Source organism: Rutilus rutilus, assembly GCF_951802725.1.
Source record: "Rutilus rutilus genome assembly, chromosome: 18".
In the NCBI taxonomy this organism is placed as follows: domain Eukaryota; kingdom Metazoa; phylum Chordata; class Actinopteri; order Cypriniformes; family Leuciscidae; genus Rutilus; species Rutilus rutilus.
In genome coordinates, this window is record NC_140231.1 from 22,537,276 (window position 1) to 22,557,312 (window position 20,037).

The 20,037-nt window shown below is 39.1% G+C and overlaps 2 protein-coding genes across 20 annotated transcripts in view; both read right to left on the reverse strand.

Moving 5' to 3' along the window:
• Nucleotides 1–6,286, reverse strand: part of vav2 (vav 2 guanine nucleotide exchange factor) — a 199,123-nt gene extending 192,837 nt beyond the window's left edge. The window contains exon 1 of one of the 4 annotated variants that reach the window (XM_084386492.1): nucleotides 5,062–6,286. In XM_084386492.1, coding sequence (XP_084242618.1) covers nucleotides 5,062–5,265 — 204 coding nt within the window. In that variant the 5' untranslated portion in view covers nucleotides 5,266–6,286. The remainder of the gene's footprint in view (nucleotides 1–5,061) is intronic. The other 3 variants (XM_084386491.1, XM_084386494.1, XM_084386493.1) reach the window with 3 other exon arrangements.
• A 1,064-nt stretch (nucleotides 6,287–7,350) lies between these two features.
• brd3a (bromodomain containing 3a) lies at nucleotides 7,351–19,288 on the reverse strand. 16 transcript variants are annotated; one of them, XM_084386509.1, is made up of 12 exons: nucleotides 19,162–19,288; nucleotides 17,105–17,479; nucleotides 16,809–16,946; nucleotides 16,617–16,725; nucleotides 16,302–16,498; nucleotides 14,839–15,207; nucleotides 14,586–14,714; nucleotides 14,284–14,475; nucleotides 13,837–13,905; nucleotides 12,539–12,756; nucleotides 12,152–12,435; nucleotides 7,351–9,565 (listed from the first exon to the last, which is right to left on the reverse strand). In XM_084386509.1, exons 2-12 carry the CDS (start codon nucleotides 17,303–17,305, stop codon nucleotides 9,459–9,461), a joined length of 2,013 nt encoding a protein of 670 aa, XP_084242635.1. In that variant the 5' UTR covers nucleotides 17,306–17,479; nucleotides 19,162–19,288; the 3' UTR covers nucleotides 7,351–9,458. The 16 variants fall into 16 exon arrangements, with proteins under 16 accessions (XP_084242635.1, XP_084242633.1, XP_084242634.1 ...); XM_084386507.1 differs by having other exon boundaries at nucleotides 14,269–14,475; XM_084386508.1 differs by having other exon boundaries at nucleotides 14,839–15,210.
• Between the last annotated feature and the right edge of the window lie 749 nt (nucleotides 19,289–20,037).

Consider the following 20,037-nt stretch of genomic DNA (forward strand, 5'->3'; position numbering starts at 1 on the left):
GAAAGACAGGCTGAATTTTCTAAGAGGAAACAACAGACATTGCTAACTCCCTAAAGCCCTGAAGAGAAAGGGGGCAGACCTCGCTGTTATGACTGAAATCCCTAGACTGTCCCCAGGCCAAGCTGGAGGTGATGGGAAACTACACACAGGTATTGAAAGAAAGTACACACACACAATCTCACTACTGGCGCCTGAATCATCTCTAAGGTATTAGTTGTTACCAAACACCTGAGGTAAATAAAAGTAAAAAAAAAAAAAGTAAGAATAAACCAGACTTCAAAAATTCAAAACCAACAGAGCTATGTATGTCAGACAGAGCCAGAAGAAATGTCCCAACGCTCCTCCAGGGACCTCTGATCCACCTCAACGTATTGTGCTCATGACCAAACCCATGTGCAACTCATCAAAAGGCAAAAATATGTAACATTATAATATCATTAACAAATTATTCAGCCTAAATAGCGAAATACACAATCCACATAATATCAGTGCATAATGATAGAACTTCACAATTATTTTAAAAGGGATAGTTCACCCAAAAAAAGAAATTTGGATCATCATTTATATACCTGTATTAATTTCATTCAAAACAAGGACTGTTTAGTGACTATTTACCATCAAGCTCTACCAAAGATACAATACAAAAAAACACCCTAAAAGTAAAGAGCATATCAGAGCATAGCATTCTACTACATCCAGCCCGCATCTACATCCAGATTTGAAATCACTGATGGCAAAATGGTACTTTATATTAATTAAACATGATGTGCTGTTTTGGAAGATGATCTTGAGTAGGACGTGACTTGGGTCTGTCTCTCAATCTCACACAATAGTCTGTTCTCACGAACAGCTTCAGAAGACATTCAATTTAGCACAAATATGGACTAGCCTATTTTATGACACTTTTATGGTGGGCTTCTGCTAAAAAGATTACGGGGGGAAAAAATATATATATTTTTTTAATAACTTTTGTTTTCTGCAAAAAAAATACAGGTTTGGAACAGCTAATAAAAATAGCATTTTCATTTTTAGATGAATTAATCTAATAAAACAACCTTCATGTCAAACACCAGTAGTAATCTAGCATTCTTCTCAAAATACACAAGAGCTAATTTGAAGTGAACTCATCCCTTGAGAGGGGATCAAATCCTTTGCATTCCACAGACAAATAAAACATTCATGGGAATGTGATGTAAGCAATTATGATTTGAGAGAGAGGAAAAGCATCTCTCTGTGTGGCTGACACCAACAGCACTGACACTTGGGCCTTACTTGTTATTGCACATTCTTTGCATGTACAATGCCTAAGCGCTTGCACAGTAACATTCTTTTCGGAAACACTTGTCTATTAACTAACGCCTAAGGCTGTCCTTCCAAAATTTACCAGTACAATGGGTGTTTATGAGTGATGGCCCGCTCGAACACAAGAACCTGATTATGAAAAAGGCCTTCTGCACTAAAATGAGGAACATGTGAGGCATGCAGAGCAGCAGAAGCTTCAGTATCGATGGACATCCACCACAAACAGCCCACATAATCACTTCATCCTGATTTAATGGAGGTAGTAAATTAACAACCACTGTGTATCAAAGCACACCGTGACCTTTGCTGCGTATAAATCACAGCTTCCATTGTGCTGCCAGATCTCCCTTTCAAACAATTTGTCACAACGTAATACCACACAAAACCCTACCATGCTGGGGAAGCTACGGTTGTGGGAGGATGAAAGGTCTGCCTCAGCAAATAGCAGCTGAAACAAAAGCCTACAAGTGCGAGGTGAAACAACTATACAGTCATATGACAACATCTGTACAGGTATAAATCATGCCATGGTAAAAGGCAAAAAAAGAGAAGCTTTAAGGTTTACCACCAAAATAAAGGCTAGATGGTTTAATGTTTGCAAATGAAGAAATTAAAACAGCCATAACTAAGTACGGTTGTCACGGTTCCTTGATTAAATTCGAGTGAATTGACCCAGCACCCAAAATACTATCAAAACACTCCAATACAGCCTCCATTATTCGCAAAAGATAGATAAAAAGGTGCACAGGAAACAAAAACCTTGAAAAAATGATATACGACCCCGCCAAATCACAGAGATGCCGATTCGCACAGGACTAATGTTATCACAGGACCTCTGTGTTCGGCGAAATATGGTAGGTCATTTGCGGGGGAATTTTTACTTTACAAATTACAAACATGGCCGATATGCACGGGATTAAGATCACAGACAACCTCCGCAATTATTACAAATGACTAGAGGTTACCAGGTAATACTAATCAAGTGCGAATAGGGCTAAAGGCTGTGATTCAGTTAAAGGAAACCTATTATGCCCCTTTTCACAAGATGTAAAATAAGTCTCTGATGTCCCCAGAGTGTATGTGAAGTTTTAACTCAAAATACCCAACAGATAACTTTTTACAGCATGTTTAAATTGTCACTTTTTGGGGCTCAGAAAAACCAACCATTTTAGTGTGTATCCCTTTAAATGCAAATGAGCTGCTGCTGCCGGCACAGGCACAGGCACAGGGGGCGGAGCCTCACGAGCTCCACTCAGAGCCAGGACAATCTCATCTGATTTTACATTTATGCATTTGGCAGACAATTTTATCCAAAGCGACTTACATTGCATTTCAAGGTACACATTTACGTTCTTCTCAATTCTTGCTTTCCCTGGGAATTGAACCCATGACCTTGGCGTTGCAAGCGCCAACGCTCTACTGTTTGAGCTACAGGAAAGATAATATCCAAACAGAAACTCTCAGTAGCGGTGTCGACCCGGAGTCGGACAATAATGCCTACGGAGTCAGAGAATATGCTGTATGGAAATAGAGCAGGTATGAGTTCAATGAAGTTCAATGAAGAGTTGAGTTCATTGTTCACTGATGAGTTCAATGAAGTTTTTCAGAAGCGTTAGTTTTACTCCAGAGAATCACTGTAAGAGCTGAATAAACATTATTCATTAAAGTCTTGTATATAAACTGTCTCTCCCTTTCATTATCATCAACATACACAGCGAAGTACACAAAACACTCGTTACAACTAACAGTAAACAAATATATACACACCTTTTCAGTGGGTGCTTAATAAGCTGGTAAACTTTATATCCGTTAAACGACTCAATGAGCTGTCATAAAGTGCGCGCTCTCACTTTTATTTCTGCCATGATCAGTAACGTTAGGCCTATCGCTCCGGAGACTGTAAGCTGATCCATCAGATCCATCCTCGAGTAACAACGAGAGTAAATGAAGACTGCTATGTTTATTTTTACATCCAACAACAAAACACCTCAACCGCTTAGGAGACGTTCTTGTCTACAGCTGCTCCGGCGTTGAAACAATGGCGGACTGTGTTTAGCTCACTCAGGGCGGGTCTGAGCTAAAACTGTCAATCAACAGTCATGGGAGGGGCTTGTGCAAAAGTACGTCACACTGCCCCGAATCTGAGAACGGCTTGTTCTGATTATGATGCTTATGATTTATGGGGATGGATTTTTATCATTATAGGGTGGTTGTACACACACTGCCAACACACATTTATGTTCAAAAGCCATGTAAAAGTGAATTTTGCATAATAGGTGCCCTTTAAATTGATATATGTGCTGCGGGTTTCAGGGTAATAGTGTGCATTTGTAAACACATAGCCTAAAAAGTCTGACGCCCTTTGTGTTTATATGCATATCTCAAATAAAAATCCAACATTGCAGATATTAACTACTGAAATGCACAACTAACACCAGTGCTGTAGATTTGTATAACAAGTCATAACACTCTATAGTACTTTGTAATAAAATTCTCCCCAAATGTTTGTTGTTGCATCAGATTTAGAAAAGGAGTGGCTGTTGTATAAATGTAGTCATCTGTCCCTAGTGAGTTTGGGTTGCTTATAACATTCACCTGAACACAATGGTCGCCATTTCACCAGATTTGTAACATAAATAGCCTAATTTATAAACCAACACCAACACAGAAGAATACATCAATATTTTCTAAATATCATGTGACAAGTGTGGTTCAAAATAAAAGTTTACCCTTGCTCTGAGGTCGCATGCTTTGATGTCCGCGTGTTCTTGTACAAGAAATGACAGCGGCTGTAGCATTGTGTTAACCTCCCAAAAGGATTTGCCAGCTACCCATAAATCTGTAAAACACTGCAGTAAGCTGCAAGACCATGATGCTAAATTCAGTCCAGAACCACAGATTTAGAAGCAAAAGTAGTAGCTTAATTTAGTATTTGTTTTTTACCATTTCTTTCATTTACAGAATTTTACAACAGTGCCAATCTCAAATCACACCACATGTAAACTATATGACATATAGGGGTTATTTTCTAGACATAAACCCAATTCAGTAATACTGTCGAGACATGCTGCTAAAGAGGTGGGAGACACAGTGTCAACACTTAGACTACATCATGCTTCTCTGCATAGTCACATTTACTGGTAGGAACTGCTGTTGCCACACATTCCTTCACAAAGAGCACTGGCTGAAAGCCACATTCCTGAAACCCACGAAGAACTTGATGCTTTTCCTGGTTTATGTTTACAGAGATAAGAGCCTTGGCCCTCCCTTAACATTAACCTTTAAACTCTGCACAGCCTTAGATACTTGCGTTCAAACGATCAGGCTTATACATACACAGTATGCACAGTACTTCAATAGGATGTTCAACTATAAATACCTACATGACATTATCTAAGGAAAGTTTAAAAGACACCTGTGTGCAGTGCATCCAACTGTTTGCTGTTTGTGAGACCCTAAAAATACTTGAGACTTTACGTGTGTGCAGTTATACATAATATCTTAAACTATGATAATGACACTATAAAACATAACAATGGGTTTAGCTTAATAAACCCATTTTCGATTGATCGATTACAGTTCTATTAGTGATTGCTCGACAACGACCCCTGTTGGTAAGAATCAGAGTAGCAACCTATGAGAACAATACTGCACATTCTCCATTCTCCTGCTGTCAATACTATCATCAATCCTCCCTGCAAAGGTGACAAGAATAAAAAAATACAGCCATTAAAAACGCAGACATAAACATGAACTTACCTGTGACATCTGAGGCCTGAAGTTGATCTGCTTTAGGTCCACGGATCCAGGAGACAGATTGTGCAGGATCTGGCACAGGAGCACCCCATCTCTGAGCGCCTGGGCCAGGTCGAACACGACCGCTGAGGGCCAAACAACCCGGTGGTTCGGGGGCAAAACCTTACAGTCTATCAACCAGCGACCGCACTGCCTCCACTCCTCCATATTGACAGAAATGAAGCAGAATAATGGCAAAGATAGAAATCTCGCAGCCTGGCGCACGCAAATAAAACAAAAAGTGTCAAGATAAAGCTGACGTGAAATTATCCCAGTTCCTGTCTGCAGTCCAAAGGGCACTAAACTGCCTAAGGTCAATTATATGGGAATGGTTTTTCCCAGGATACACGCTTAACAACTTTTTTTAACGAATTAAATCCAGCTGGTTTGAGACTTGAGTGCTACTAACAGCTCGGCATGTTGCAATAGAGCTATTTTAGAATTTGTATTACGAAATTATTTCACTCATTGAGCTAAATTATGGGTAAACTCCAATAAATGACGTACAGTAAGTAAAGAGCTAATATACGATTGAGATGTGTTTTCCCCTCAGAGAATCAGTCGAGTTTCCTCTTCTTCATCATGGACTGACATATTTGGCTCTGCAAACGCGTCCTGTCACAGCAAAAAAATGTGTCTCCCAGGACAACAATAGATATTTTCCTTAACAAGAAATGCTGGGAAAGCCCTGCGAAGCAGCTGCTACACGCAATTTCGGACGGTTTATCAAAGTTCTACCGTTACATGAAGGAATAAATCCATGGTTTTCAGTCTTCAGTAGATAGCTCCACAAAAGCTCTCGCGCACCAGGCGGGATGTGATCTAAATAACGTCCAACTCCAGACAGAATTCGGTCCAAACTTGTTTTTAAAACTTCTTGAGTAAAATATCACAAAGCTCTGTGAAACGCTCAAACTCTGGCGTATTTGAGGCGAAAACTGTTGTCCGTCCCGCTCCTTTTGCTTCCACGGATAGAGGAACGCCGCGAGGGCTTGCTGCTGGACATTCGTCCGTTGAGTCGCGATGGTTTTTCGATGGTTTCTCAGTTCATCTCAGTGTAGATGGTTGGAGTGTTTTGATTTCTCCGCTCGCGTGAAGTGTGAACGCGTGAGCGCGCGCAGCAGCAGGAGAAAGGGCGCGCGGTGGTGAGATCGCATCTGGGTTCCGGTCGCGCTCGTTCACGTGTGAGGAGGAGGAGAGGGTCGGTCTCGCTAAATTAGCCTCTTTTTTATTATCTAGGGAATTCTGGAGACATCACAATAAAAACGAGCATGTAAAGAAAATGTATATTTAGCTTGCCATTATCACGAAACTCACCAGTCGAGCAGCATCTTGTATCAACTTTTCTTTTCTTTTTTTATTACTGGCTGACTGTTATTCACTTGGAATGTTGATTTGATTTTCTTGTAGATTATGTTAAAGCTAAAACTATTTAAAATGATAAATAAATTATAGATTAAATTATCTTAACAATTGTTATATAGATTCATATTTTTTTTTATCACTATGCAATCCAGGTTACTTTGTCAATGGACAGGTTTATTAAGTATTTAGGATTCCCTGGGAGACTTCAATCATGAAATGTAGTCTTAACATATACATTTCCACTTTTTATTCCTTAAAATACAGTATTAACATAGTAAAGTCTCACTCCATTTTATAGGGCCCTTCGGTTCACCTCAGTGAAAGTATTTACATAGATGAGACATGTATGCTTTGCTTGTCTAGATGGAAACTTTCTGTAGTGTGACTATTTTACCCTGGGTCCAATAGGAAAAATCGAAAATTAAAGCACATTCAGCATATGAAAGATGGCTTTTTGGGTCAGATGTGAGTAGCTGTCACAATACTAAAAGCATTTATCCATCTTGGTCTCTGCGTTAGTGGGCACCATGTTCTAAACACTGCAGCAACAAGGTCACATGTTCCTCCCCTCAGAAAGTAACTAAAACCCGATACATGCGTGTGTAACTGAATAAATGATTGGGCCAGTATCACTCCTGTTTTTCCCCATTACCTTTTTCCATTATTATAAAACTTCTGTTAGCATAATATGTAAAAAAAAAAAAAAAATTACAATAATCCTCTTGTAACCATACCAGGCATAAGCAACTCCAGGAGAAATGGAATACCATTCCCATCTAGTGGTCAGAGGCGGTACTTCAGTGGTCCTGTCCTCAAACGGTGAAAAAATGACTAGTTTTACCTATTCTTAAAACTAATCAAATTATGAAAACATAAATTATTCATATCATAGTTCATAAAGTTTTTTTATGGTAGCATACTGACAAAACTGCAAAAAGGCATGTCCACAAAAACAAAACAAATGAGCAAAAATTGAAAGTAAACACAAAATAAAGGCATTTTGTCATTTATTTTATGAAAAAAATTTTTTTACCCCGGTGTACAAGACATTCCAATTACATCAAATGTTAGCTTCTACTACTGCCTCCAACTCAACATCTCAAACCTCTGGCCCGTATCGCAATAAACAAGCCTAAATCTACTCACACTGTATTCTTGAATTTGTTGACTGACATTTACATAAGTATAACTATAAACAGCTCAAAAAATATGTATAAGAAAAATACAATAAATCAGCATGCATGTCAAAGATAAAAAGCAAACTTTTTGTTTTAAATATAAAAAGAACTTTCTTTTCAAAACAGGGCCTAAAATGAAATTAGTTTGTGAATATATATAATTTTTTTTATCTATATAGTCATATATTTTTTTCTTTTCAGTCTGTATCTAAATGAAAACATTAAAAGAAACTGGATAGGACTTTGTATCAGACACTCAGAAGTGATTCAGGGAAGTGTTGCAATCATGCGCACCCAAACAACAGACAACAACGAAACCATGAATACCATTACTACAATTTAAAAATAATTGATTTGACTACATCTATTAGTGTTTTAATTAGTCTGAAAGAAACATGTCCTTCATGAATTTTGGCTTTGTCAAAATTATTACAAAATTAAATGATTTTGCAACGGGTTAAAAAGACTTCTTAACAGCTGCCCATAAACCAAATGTGTCAGAAAATGAAACAAACACCAGATCCCTTTACAATACTTTCAACTGTTTAAAAAAAAAAAAAAAAAAAGTCAGAGAGGACATTACAATATCTTACAAACACATCCGAAAATAATCAAACGCATTGTTGGATAGAAAAGCAATCCACATGAGGAATAGCTAGAAAACTTCTAAGGGAAAACAACTCATTCAAAACCCAAATGATTGGAACTGTGTACTATTTATAAGATCTACTGTAGACTTACATTCATGAATCAATTTTGTAAGAGCATGAGAAGAGGAAGACTCTGTGATTTAACTATCATTGTCAAAACAGTAAGAAATGCATCGTCATTTGATTTATAACAATATGGCAGTAAAGATCAAGATACAGATAACATTTACTGCTTCCAGGTGTCAGTATCCACATGACCTACACACCCAGTCTCATTCAAAGTTATCTGATGTACAAATGCCAGTCAGAGGTGAAACTATTTGGAACACAGTATATTTATTGCTGACCAAGACGTTTTAATAAAACAGGAAGTCCGCAAGTCCAGCTGACTGAATTACATGTTCACGTCATTGCAAAGCATCTGAAGAAAACCATCAAATCTACTTGATTCCCATGAAAATATTTTCCTCTACCATACATATATTAGCTGGAGAGTATGAGATTGTTGTATAATTGTTCTACAGCTATAATAATGGCCAAATTAACTTTAAAGAGCTAGTTATGCTAATTAAAGCAATTTGTTCCCCATACCATTTAAAAGATTTGTGACTATTGGGAAAGGCATGATTTTCAGACACTTTTTAGTTTATGAGAGGACATTAATATAAGGAACAAATAATAAAAATAAAAAAAATCAATAATGGCACAGCGCCCAATGGGGAGATATCAGGCCACAGCAAAAAAAAAAAAAAAAAACACCAATAAATACAACAGACTGGTGCAAAAGTGAACTCAGGAGAGAAGAATGTGAGCTTTCTGTTTTCCGCACTCTCTGGTGAGATGGGATGGCTTAAGTTTGCAATGGCAACATACAACATTACCAGGACGCCAAAGAAGAGAACTGGAACTGTAAAGTATGCTTCAAGACTTCCTCTCGTTGAAGATTGACATTTGGACATCCCTTTCAGAGTCAGTGGAAATAAAAAGCAATTTATTAGTTTGCTTTTTTATCTGTAATTTTTCTTCATGACATTTCCAAAAGAAAAAAAATGTTCTGACATGATGCATTTTTATTGTCTCTTTTCTTATAAAAAGTCTCAGAGGAGAAATAACCTTGACTGCATACAATGTTTGTTTTTTTAAAAATAAAAAAGTAAATAAAAAGTGTTCAGTCGGAGTCACTGCTGTCTGAAGTGGAGCCACTGGAGCTGCTGCTGCCCGAGTCTGAGGAACTGCTGCTGCCGCTGAGCCGAGAGGGGCCTGAGCCTCCTTTCTCTGAGACCAAAGAGACAAACACAAAGGTTATTGAAACCAACAAACTTCATATTTGCATACCAAAAACAAAACTTGTGAAATAAAGAACAAATGTCAAGTTGTCCTTAGTGATTGATTAGGGTAACACTTTACAATAAGGGTTCATTAGTTAACTACCTTAGTTACCATGAACTAAGAAATAAACAATACTTCTACAGCATTTATTAATCTTAGTTAATATTAATTTCAACATTTACAAATACATTATTAAAATCATTAGCTAACCCACTGTGAACTAACATGAACAGCTGTTTTTTTATTAACTAACATTAACAAAGATGAATAAATACTGTAACAAATGTTTTGCTCATTGTTAGTTCATGTTAGTTGATACATTAATGAAACTAATGAACCTTATGTAAAGTGTAACCATGATTAGCAATGTATTTAATGCTGATTAAAAAAACATCATCAGTTTTATATAGTCACCATATTTTGATAACTACCCATATAGCGTGTTACGTGAACGGCACATTCCAGGGCCCAGTTTTATGGCAGGGCCCCTCTCTAATTGCAACAGTGGAGAAAGGTTTGCTAAGTTTCGACTGGATCTTGGTGAACTGGCACAAACAAAATGTCCAATACCATCAGATAAGGATGCTAGGACAATTGACAGACACCTCAAGCGCAGGAAGGGCAGGACTTCTCACTGATATCCTGATCAAAACAGGCTAAGTTTAAAAAAAAAATGTGTTTAAAAGCAGAGGGTCTGTTCTTCCTTTTGATATATTGCAAGTTCAGATATTCATACACCAAAATATTCTGGGGGCCATGAAATGTTTGTGAAAATGATCAAAAACGCTGCAGGTGCACCTTTTTTTTTTTTTAAACGCTGGTGGGGAAAGAGGTAAGGACCTTTTGTATACAGCAGTAGTGGCTGAAACAAAGGTAGGTCACGATCCATCCAAATCCATTCATAACTATGTTTGGAAACCTTAAAGAATGTAAACTCCAAAACATCCATTTCACATGTCTTCAGTAGAAATGAGTATCCTCAATGACAGCTATTTGTAGCGCAACATCCTAAACAAATTCAGTTGTTAATGTGCAACTGAATGCATGCATGACAGTTTAATCTTTTTCTATCTTGTTTGGACTATTTGTTTAGAACATTGCCAAAGGTATTCTGGTGGTGGTTTGGAAAGTGAGAAATTTAATGGAGAACTGGAACGGAGAAGCTCCAACCTGCAATCTCCTCCTCAGAAAGGGATAAATGTACAGTTTCAACATACACTCCTTTTTCTCAGCCTCTGGCCCATAACAGGGAAGGCAAAGATTCTGATCAAAGTTCTGAGTCACCCATCTAGAGAGACTGTAAAAGATACAACGTCCTGAGTCTCCAGCCTGCAAAAGGTGTAACAGAAACAGATTACAAGCTCTGAGTCTACAGCTTGTGAGGCAGCAACAGTTACAACCACGTTCTGAGCCCCCCAGTTTGTGAGGAAAGATACATTAACAAACACTACATTCAGAGTCTTCGTCCAGCGAGACAAACAACTATAGCACATCCTCCATGTCAGACACTCCAACACTCCATGTCAGAGAGACAAAAGCGGATTGACCAAGTTCTGAGTGTCTGGCCCAGAGAGGCAAAGACATACAGACACATTTGCAACAATGTTATGCTCAGGAGAGCAAATCCTCACTTCAAAGTCCCTTCGTCTGCATGTTCCAGGTTGTTAAGGACCTTCTGCACCTACTTCAGGGCCTCATCTGCGTGTTCCAGATTTTAGGACCCCTTTTGGTGCTCCAGAAGATCAGCATCCCGCAGAGCTTCAAGTTTAAGGTTGCTGAAATGGATTCTGGCTCCTTTTCCCACTGAACTGTCACCCAGCACAACTGGCGGAAGACGTCACCGCCATCGGACTGCTCATTCAACCACGTGGAATGTGAATATCACTTAAACCAAACCTTTGTCCAGAAACCTTGGCATTGCTGTATATTATCAGTATATTTCTCATTTACATTAGAGGTAATAGAACTGATGCTGTTTAATAACAAATAATCTGTCATTCATTTGTTTGATGTATAATAAGGATCTTCACCTTATTAATTAGTTTAGAGGAACAACAATTTCTCTTTGCATAAGATAATGTAACTGCCATAGCCACACCAAACTTAATCACTTGTATTTTATGCATCTTATGCACTTTATTCCTTTATCATTCATTGTATTCATTTAGTAGCTGTTGACTTGCTCTTGTTGTTGCTGCCTTGTGTTGAGAATGCAGAAGAGGCTCTACAATTTAACAATACCTCACAAATCCTTCAGATTGGTCAGATGAAAAAAAAAAAATTAATAGGGAGCTAATTTAACAACAATCTTTGGTAGTTATTTTACTGAAAAGGTGAAATTCCTTAGCTGGTGCCCCAAAGTGCCTGGTGCCTGACACTCTCACCTTACGTGACATGACCAACTCACAATATTTAGTGCCCATAGAGACCAAATCCTTACATTTATGGTGCCCATTTAGCATTAATCACAACAAGCGACAGCAGTGCCATCTGGCATTTAGCTATGCGTGTTAGCCAAGAGTGTGCACTTACGTGGAGGTTTCCTCTGTTTCTTCTGTAAACAGGACTTGACATATCGCTCCAGCTCACGTAAAGTGGAAGGTTTGAGCGTCTCAAAATCTATTTCAATTTCGTCAGGGTTGGAATCCCGCAGCGAAGGCTCTCTGGACTGAATGATGTGGACCACCCTACCCAACTTCTCTCCAGGAAGCCGGTTGATGTCGAGGCTAAGTTGCCGTTTCTCGTCGTACGTCATGGGGAGTGACATCTCCTCGTCAGACTCGTAGCCTGGCCCTCTGCCACCCTTCTTTGGTTGCCTGTAAAGGTTACAATCATAGAGCAGAAACACTTTATAGCTTAATTGATTGTTTCAAACTCAAGCCACAATACAAAATCAGAACAGCTCAAAAAGAAGCAAACCTGTTGCCTGGAACAGTGCTGTTAGCCTTTCTGGCAGGGCCCTTTTTCTGCTGGGCTGGTTTCGGTGGCTGTACTGGCTTGCCTTTCTCCTCTGGCTTGGATTTGTTGAGCTTGATCTCTTTCTTTTTCTTATCCTTTTCTTTCTTCTCTTTCTTTTTCTTTGGTTTACTTACGGGGGCCTGAGAAAGAGCGGCTAGCTGTTCGTGGACAGCTTTCAGCTGGGGAGAGCCAAGAAGGGGGTGTTAGTGATTTGCTCAAAGTCAGGAAAAGCATCACTTATTGTACAAGACATTTACATTTGTTCATGAATTATGGAACAAAACAAATGCAAAACAACTGTCATTTCCGAAATAAATAAATAAACAAACAAACTCCCTACCCAAATTATTTTTAACAACAAAAAATCATTCATGTCTGTTTTTTCCTGTGATTCCAAGTACAGGGTGTATTTCAGAAAAACAGAATGAAAGGAAATAGTACCTAAGGTTTCAGAAGCAATTCTGCCCTTTACTACTAGAGGTGAAACAGTTCCATAAAAAGCACATAATTTAAAATATAATGGCATGCTTGTGTCTAGCAATGCTTTTGCTGCTTACTAGTGACTCACAATGGCCAGATACACTATATATCCTGACAAGATTTCACGAAATGTCTGTAATTTTACAATGTGGCGTCTATTGTGACAGCTTATGGCTAATTGAAAATACCAACAATAAAATTTTACAATATGTATAATCGTTATGTGTATTACATTTCCTATTCAATGCAAGGCAACATATGTGGTATTTACACAACAACCCAAAACAGTGAATTGTGACAATTCGGGATTTTTTACACACCTATTAACCACACAGCCATGCTAAATGTTGAAGCACAGAATGAGACCGTTGGCTCATCCTATGAAAACATTTCTTAAATCCAGGTCACATTAAAATGCTTTAAAGGCATAAATATGGATAAAGGGCAGTTAGAACCTCTAATTGTTTTCTGGAACTAGCAATAGTTTGTCTAAATGCAAAGCAAGCCAACATGAACAAAGACATTTCACATACACATTCAACACGCACTTTTCTATTCATTCCCACAACTTTCAGCACTTCCATCCTAAACACCCACACAGCTGGGTTCCCAACACCACCCAACAAAGTCAATATTTTTCTGCTGCTTTTAACCCTCTACCGCTGATCTCACTATCCATATCATGCGCTTGACCATCTAATACAAATAATGAAAGCAACTAGTATAGCTAATACACAATGTTCATAGGCAGGGACAGGGAAATAAAAAAATAAAATCACCTGATTATTCTTGGTGCACCCGTTTTTTATCCCCTGTCTGCTACCAATGGGGTGCTCCAAAGAGATACACTGGTAAAAAAAAATGGCAAGGGAAGAAAATATGATATAGTGCTACAGTAAGAGAAACAAAGCCACACAAAAAAATGCTACATCTACATTTAGGAATTTAATGCACAGCAATATATGCAGCTGGTTGCGGTAGAGGGCTAAAACGCAGCTCTACATATCAGTACACAATCCAAACTGAAAGCAGAGAGAGTTATTTTAAGTGGAAGCCCCTCTAGGTCTTACAGAGCAAAAGCATTGATTGAAACAGTCATGTGGGTGTAGTGTGAAAAGGATAATCAGAAAGGTTGACATATCAAGAGGCCTGAGAGAACATCTCTGAGCCTGGAGAGATTAAGGGTACTTGGTCCTTGTTTTGAAACCCACCTGTTCCGCACCCACCTGTTCCTGCAGCTCGGCGAGCCGGGTGGCCCTCTCCTCCTCGGAGTCGGAGCTGTCAGAGGTAGAGGAGTCGCCACTGCTCTCACTGCTGACAGTACTCTTACTGACCACACCGGCCCCGCCTACACCGCCTGCCCCAGCCACTTCCACTGGCTCATCAGGCATCTTTGCGAAACGCATTTCAAAGACATCCTGAGAGAAAAGAAAAATGTCACTAAACTATTCAATAATTCTTTTGAAATAATGAAATTAAAGGTGTGTAAAAGGAGAGATTGCCAAATGGGTGGGGCGAGAGACCTCACCTGCAGCTTTCTGGCCATAGCGACCACCTCATGATCAGGTGGGTTGTACTTGTAACAATTTGAGAACATTAATCTGACATCTGCAGCAAAAGTCTGTGCATCCTGGTACTCTCGACTGTCCATTTTTTTCTGCAAGCAGTGGGGGGAAAAATTCTAAATTAATTCAAAAACTAGCACTAAACTGCAATAATTGATCACTTGTAACAATAAAAATCAAGGCATTATAACAGCTTTTTATGCAAAATCAACATACTTTCACTGTGCTTAAGTCCATGGGGTGTTTGATTATGTCATGGTAGTCATGTAGCTCAAGAGCCTCCGCGTCGACAGGCTTATAAAAAGGCCAGGCATATGCAGCGTGTTTTTTGGAGAGCATTTCTTTAAGGATGACCTCGCAGTACTTGAGTTGCTCTGAAAGCCTGCCCTTTTTGCCTCCGTGCACGCCTAGTTCACCATCTTCAAAATCCTTTTTAGGTGGTTTGATGGGGCGACCAGTGCTCTCTCGCCTGGATGCCACTTTTCCCTCTTTGCCTTCTAAAGGAGGGGTGGGCGACTGACTCCTGCTCGCGGTGATGGCAGAGGTAGTAGGGGTGGTTGTGTCTGCTTTCCTCTTTACCCCCTTCTTCTAGGAAACAGAACAAACCACACACGGAGAAACACAAAGCCGGTGGTTAGGCACTGCCACTGCATTTATCTTGTGATATTTTAATGGGGACCTAGTATGCCCTTTTCAAAAGATGTACAGTAAGTCTCAGGTGTCCGCCAGAATGTGTCTGAAGTTTCAGCTCAAAATACCCCACAGATCATTTATTATATTCTGTGCTGTATATTATATATATTATTAACATTTTTGAGTGGAAGCAAAAACACGCAGTTTTCATATGTGTATCTTTAAATGCAAATGAGTTGTTGCTCCCTGCCCCCTCATCCAGAAGAGGGTGGAGCCTTTACAGCTCATGCCTAGGATACTCTGCCAAAAACGAACAAAACATCTGTTTGGTTTCGATTATCATCTCTATCATGGTCACGCTCACGTGACGTTGCAGTTCTTCATAAACTTCTGATATATGGTTTTCTGAGGCACGCGCACAGAAAGCTGGATGTCCAGACAGCCCATCCAGTGAGTATTAAACTAAGTTTTCTTTCACATCTTATTGCGCTTAAACTGTCAAATACACACAAAATTCACATAAACAGTTGGTTAAGTATGTGAACAAACCACAGGGAAAGAAACCGCATGGGTAAATTAGATATATATGTATTAAAGTGACAGCAGCATAATATACAGTACCTACTGCTGTATATGCTCTTAATATGAATTAATAAAAGAAAAAAACTGAAAATCACTCACTGCTCTTGATTGAACAACTTTAGTAGCTTTAATTAGAATAGATTTCTTAAATGCTCTGGCGAGGAGATAAACATGGTGGACTGTGTACAGCTCACTGAGGGGAGGAGCTAAGCTAATGTTGCAGACTCCGTTGCCAGTCGTGGGTGGGGCCTGTTCCAATGTGACATCACATTGGAGTACATTCCTGAACTGCTCATTTTGAGACACTGTTTTACATTTATGGGGAAAATACCAAACGGAGTGGATGGATTTTTACCACAATAGGGTGGTTGTGTACACACACAGCGGACACACAAATGTGTTCAAAAACAACATAAAAGTGAATTTTGCATAATCAATCCCCTTTAAGAGGTCCTGCAACTTACTTTGACCATGGGTTGCGACGGAGGCATGGCGGGTATCATGGCGGCAGCGGTTGTGTTTTGCACAGCTGGTAAGCTAGGGGTGATCGTGGGAGCTGGAGCTGGAGCTGGAGATGCGACCGCTGTCTCTGAACTCGGTGAGGTGGCATCAGGGAAAACAGAAGTGGGCGAGCCAGAAGAGACGGACACATCCTGCTGACCTGCATTTGTATAATTAGAAAAATAACAATTTGTTTTTTACTTGCGTATGAAAACGAACGTTATTCGTCATTCAGACTATTTCAATTTTACCAGGTCCAGCTGGTTTGCGCCCTTTACCCTTCGGAGCAGGAGGAAGAAGCTCAACCTCTTCCTGAGGCATCAGGGCCACTTTCTGAAGGAAGATCTTCTCTAATGCTTGTGCCATCAACACAATGTCATCTGTTGGCTGAGAAAGCAAACAAGAATGAATTGGATTTGCCAAAGCAGCCTCATCCCTGAACTTTTAAAACGGATTGAGCCAAGCCATACCTTGTTATATATATAACAGTTTGTGAACATTGTGTTGAAGTCCTGCATACACTCGCTTGCACTCCAGTAGTACACGCTCTCAAGTCTTTTCTTGATGGTGCCCATGTCCATTGGGCTCTTTATGATCTTGTGATAGTCCTGGACACCAAAAAGAAGCAGAAAGTCTTTCAACATCACATTAATATAAAAATCAATAAGGATCAACTAATTCACAAGCTCTCATGCTTAAGGGAAAACAGAGCCTAGATTTATGATTATTCAAAATGATGGATGCTAAAACAGCTATAACCACTCACCGGAAGACCAAGCTTAACAGCATCAACAGGCTGGTAGAAAGGCCATGCAAATTGGTGCCTCCACAGCGTCTTTACAACTACATTTTGCATGTACTGCAGCTGGTTAGTCTTGCGGCCAGGTTTGGTAGGGTTAGTCACTTCAGGCGGAGGAGGGTTGGCAACTGCAGGAGGCTCTGGGGTTGCTGAAGTGACCGTTGACATTTTGGCAAAGAGGGGGAAAACAGCTTAATGGGGGGGAAAGGGGTCTTAATTATTCTGCACAGGCAGACTTATTTTCAATTTGATTTCTCTTTATGCTTTTCAGTTTCTCTCTCTTTTAGCTCTTCAGTCATCTGAGAGAGACCACATCCCATTGCAGGACCCAACCTTTGACCTCTAAAAAACAAGAAACATAACACGAGTCAGAACAAACGCTTACCTATGCATTTAAAAGCTTTATGATGTTAAAAGACAAACAATACTGCAATTATATTTAAATAGTTCAGTATATTAAAAACGAATGTAGCGACAGATCTCTTCCATATTGTGAACGGAATGAATTTCTTAGTTAAACATTTTCAGGGAAAGGAATAAAAATGTAGAGCAGGAACTTGGTTTTATCCACCTGTGGTCATTTGATTGGAAGCAGAACTGAATGAGAGTAAGCGAGCCAAATGATTAGAGAAATCCAGCACACATCACCACAGAGATGTCTGTCGCTTCACCAGAAGATCAAGTTATGACATATACAACTAGAAATACATAACTTAGGTGATATTTTCATGTCATGCCAACTTTAAGAATCATTTCCCCAATTATAACAAGCCTCCAATTGTGTCCATACACAAAAACTAAGCACTGACAACTCAATTTGTAAAGAATCCCATACATGTGTACAAGCTGAGCTATTATAAATTGAGCGTGCTGACAGGTAATAACATGGACATTCATTCCGACCTGGAAATGCTATAATGATGGATTATGTTCTTGACATGTCAAATAACACCCCGTTTTCTAATCCTTCCCTGAACTCATTTATTTAAGAAAATTGTCATGATTTAATTCTTCAGCTGTTTCAAGCCAGCATGACTTTTCTCAGGAGTACAAAATGAGCAGAATGACGTCTCAGTCACCATTCACTTTTATGGTATGGAGGATGAAATGGAAGTAAATAGTGACTGAGACTTTTTCGGAACACGGAAAGTTCACCTTGGGTATGAGAAAATTATGACAGAATGGTGAAAACTACACCTTTACATTTATTTTCATCAGCTAATATTAATGAGTTTACATGTGTGTAGTTGTATGAAACGACAACAGTAGTCGCAGCATTACCGCGTAAACAATCATGCCGCCTCACCGGACTAGGTCCACTCACAGTTTCAAAATAAAATTAATTGTTCCCTTTAAAAATATGCATAAAAAAAAAAAAACTCACGTTTACTAATAACAAGAGTATCAACACCCAAAACGGCTAAAACAAACATTAGATTAATTCTCATCTAACTGCTGCACACCCATGCCGCGACTAGGAGAAAATGTAATCAAAATGAATTATTTCCAACGCAGCCTTTATATTCCATAACTCCAGCGTCCCGCCGCAAATATAGCCATCAACCAGCATATGTATAAAATAAACAGCCTCCTGGTGTATCTGCACAAGAGAAAATAGAACCGGCGCGCATAACGAGCAGCTGATTAGCTTTAGCACAGACTCAGTCACACATATAAAGATGGCGCGCAGCTACAGCTGGCTAACAGAGTTAGCATCCACGCTGACCGTCTCAACACCTTCCCGAGCCTCTATTAATGATTCACTCCCACCCGTAATACATACAAAGAAATTATAGCTAAATAAAGAGGCGTATAACTGCTTAGCGAGTGAACGAGCTAATTTGGTCATGTTACTTCAGAAAGGCTTTGTTGTACTGTCGCTTTGTTGAAAACAACTAGCCACTTGCTAACGGCTTCTCGTGAGACTCACTGATTGAACGCGAACAATATTACAATTTTGACATGGAAGGCGAATTACAATGTTAAAATATGTTGTTTAATTAAAAATGTAGTACATTACTCACTCAGGGGCTTTAGGAAAGGGGCAAGCGTGTGGAGATCCTAGTGGCTCGTCGCTTGTTTGGAGGCTGGGCAGCAGCACAGAGATGAGGTACACGGACGGAGCGTTGTGCGCATGCGCATTGGCGCGCTATGTCCAACGCCAAGCCATTTGCTGTTTAGTAGTAATAGTGCGACCCCTTTATTCTTCTTTATTTTATTCCCACTGATATTATATGTTGATTTTCTTATTTCTATAATCTAAGTCCTCTGCACTTGTAATAAAACGTAAATTCGCGTTTTTTTCGGGAAAGTGAGTTCACGTAGAGGTTCTCATGGGCCAATGTAAATACATCTAGATTTAAATTCAATGGACAAGATATTGGCTACATGACCCGGCATTTTATTCTTATCCTAAACGAGGTAATGTAAGTATGAAGCGCCATGAATAATCTCCACTCATACTGGAAGCCAGAGGGCACACTTTCCAGAAAGTCCAAAATGGACTCATGGAAGTAATAACTTATGACATTCCAGGAAATCCCTTATTTGGTCAAAGGTATCCAGCTATCCCTGTAGCTGAATAAAAAAAAACTGAAAAGTTTTGACTGATGAAACGTGAAGACGTTTATTAACAATAACATATGATTACAGCAATATATGGTTTATTTGTGTTTTTCAAGTAATCTCAGGGTGTTTTCATCATAATAAAGTAAATGTTAATGTAGTGCTAATTGACATTTTTACATTGTCTAAAATCCATGATAACTTGTTTGTAAAACGAATTTGTAAATAATTGTGTTTGTTTGTAGATCATAAAATTGGCAAATATAGGAAAAAATATTTTAGAATACAAATTATAGGTTATTGTTCAGCAGTGTAATTGATTTCTTAAAAGGCTA

Coding starts and splice junctions, on each gene's coding strand:
- brd3a (XM_084386495.1), bottom strand. CDS start 17,305: ATGTCAACGGTCACTTCAGCAACCCCAGAGCCTCCTGCAGTTGCCAAC. Junction 14,476..14,585: donor CTATGGCCAGAAAGCTGCAG/GTGAGGTCTCTC, acceptor CTTTTCTCTCAG/GATGTCTTTGAAATGCGTTT. Junction 9,566..12,151: donor GAAACAGAGGAAACCTCCAC/GTAAGTGCACAC, acceptor CTTTGGTCTCAG/AGAAAGGAGGCTCAGGCCCC.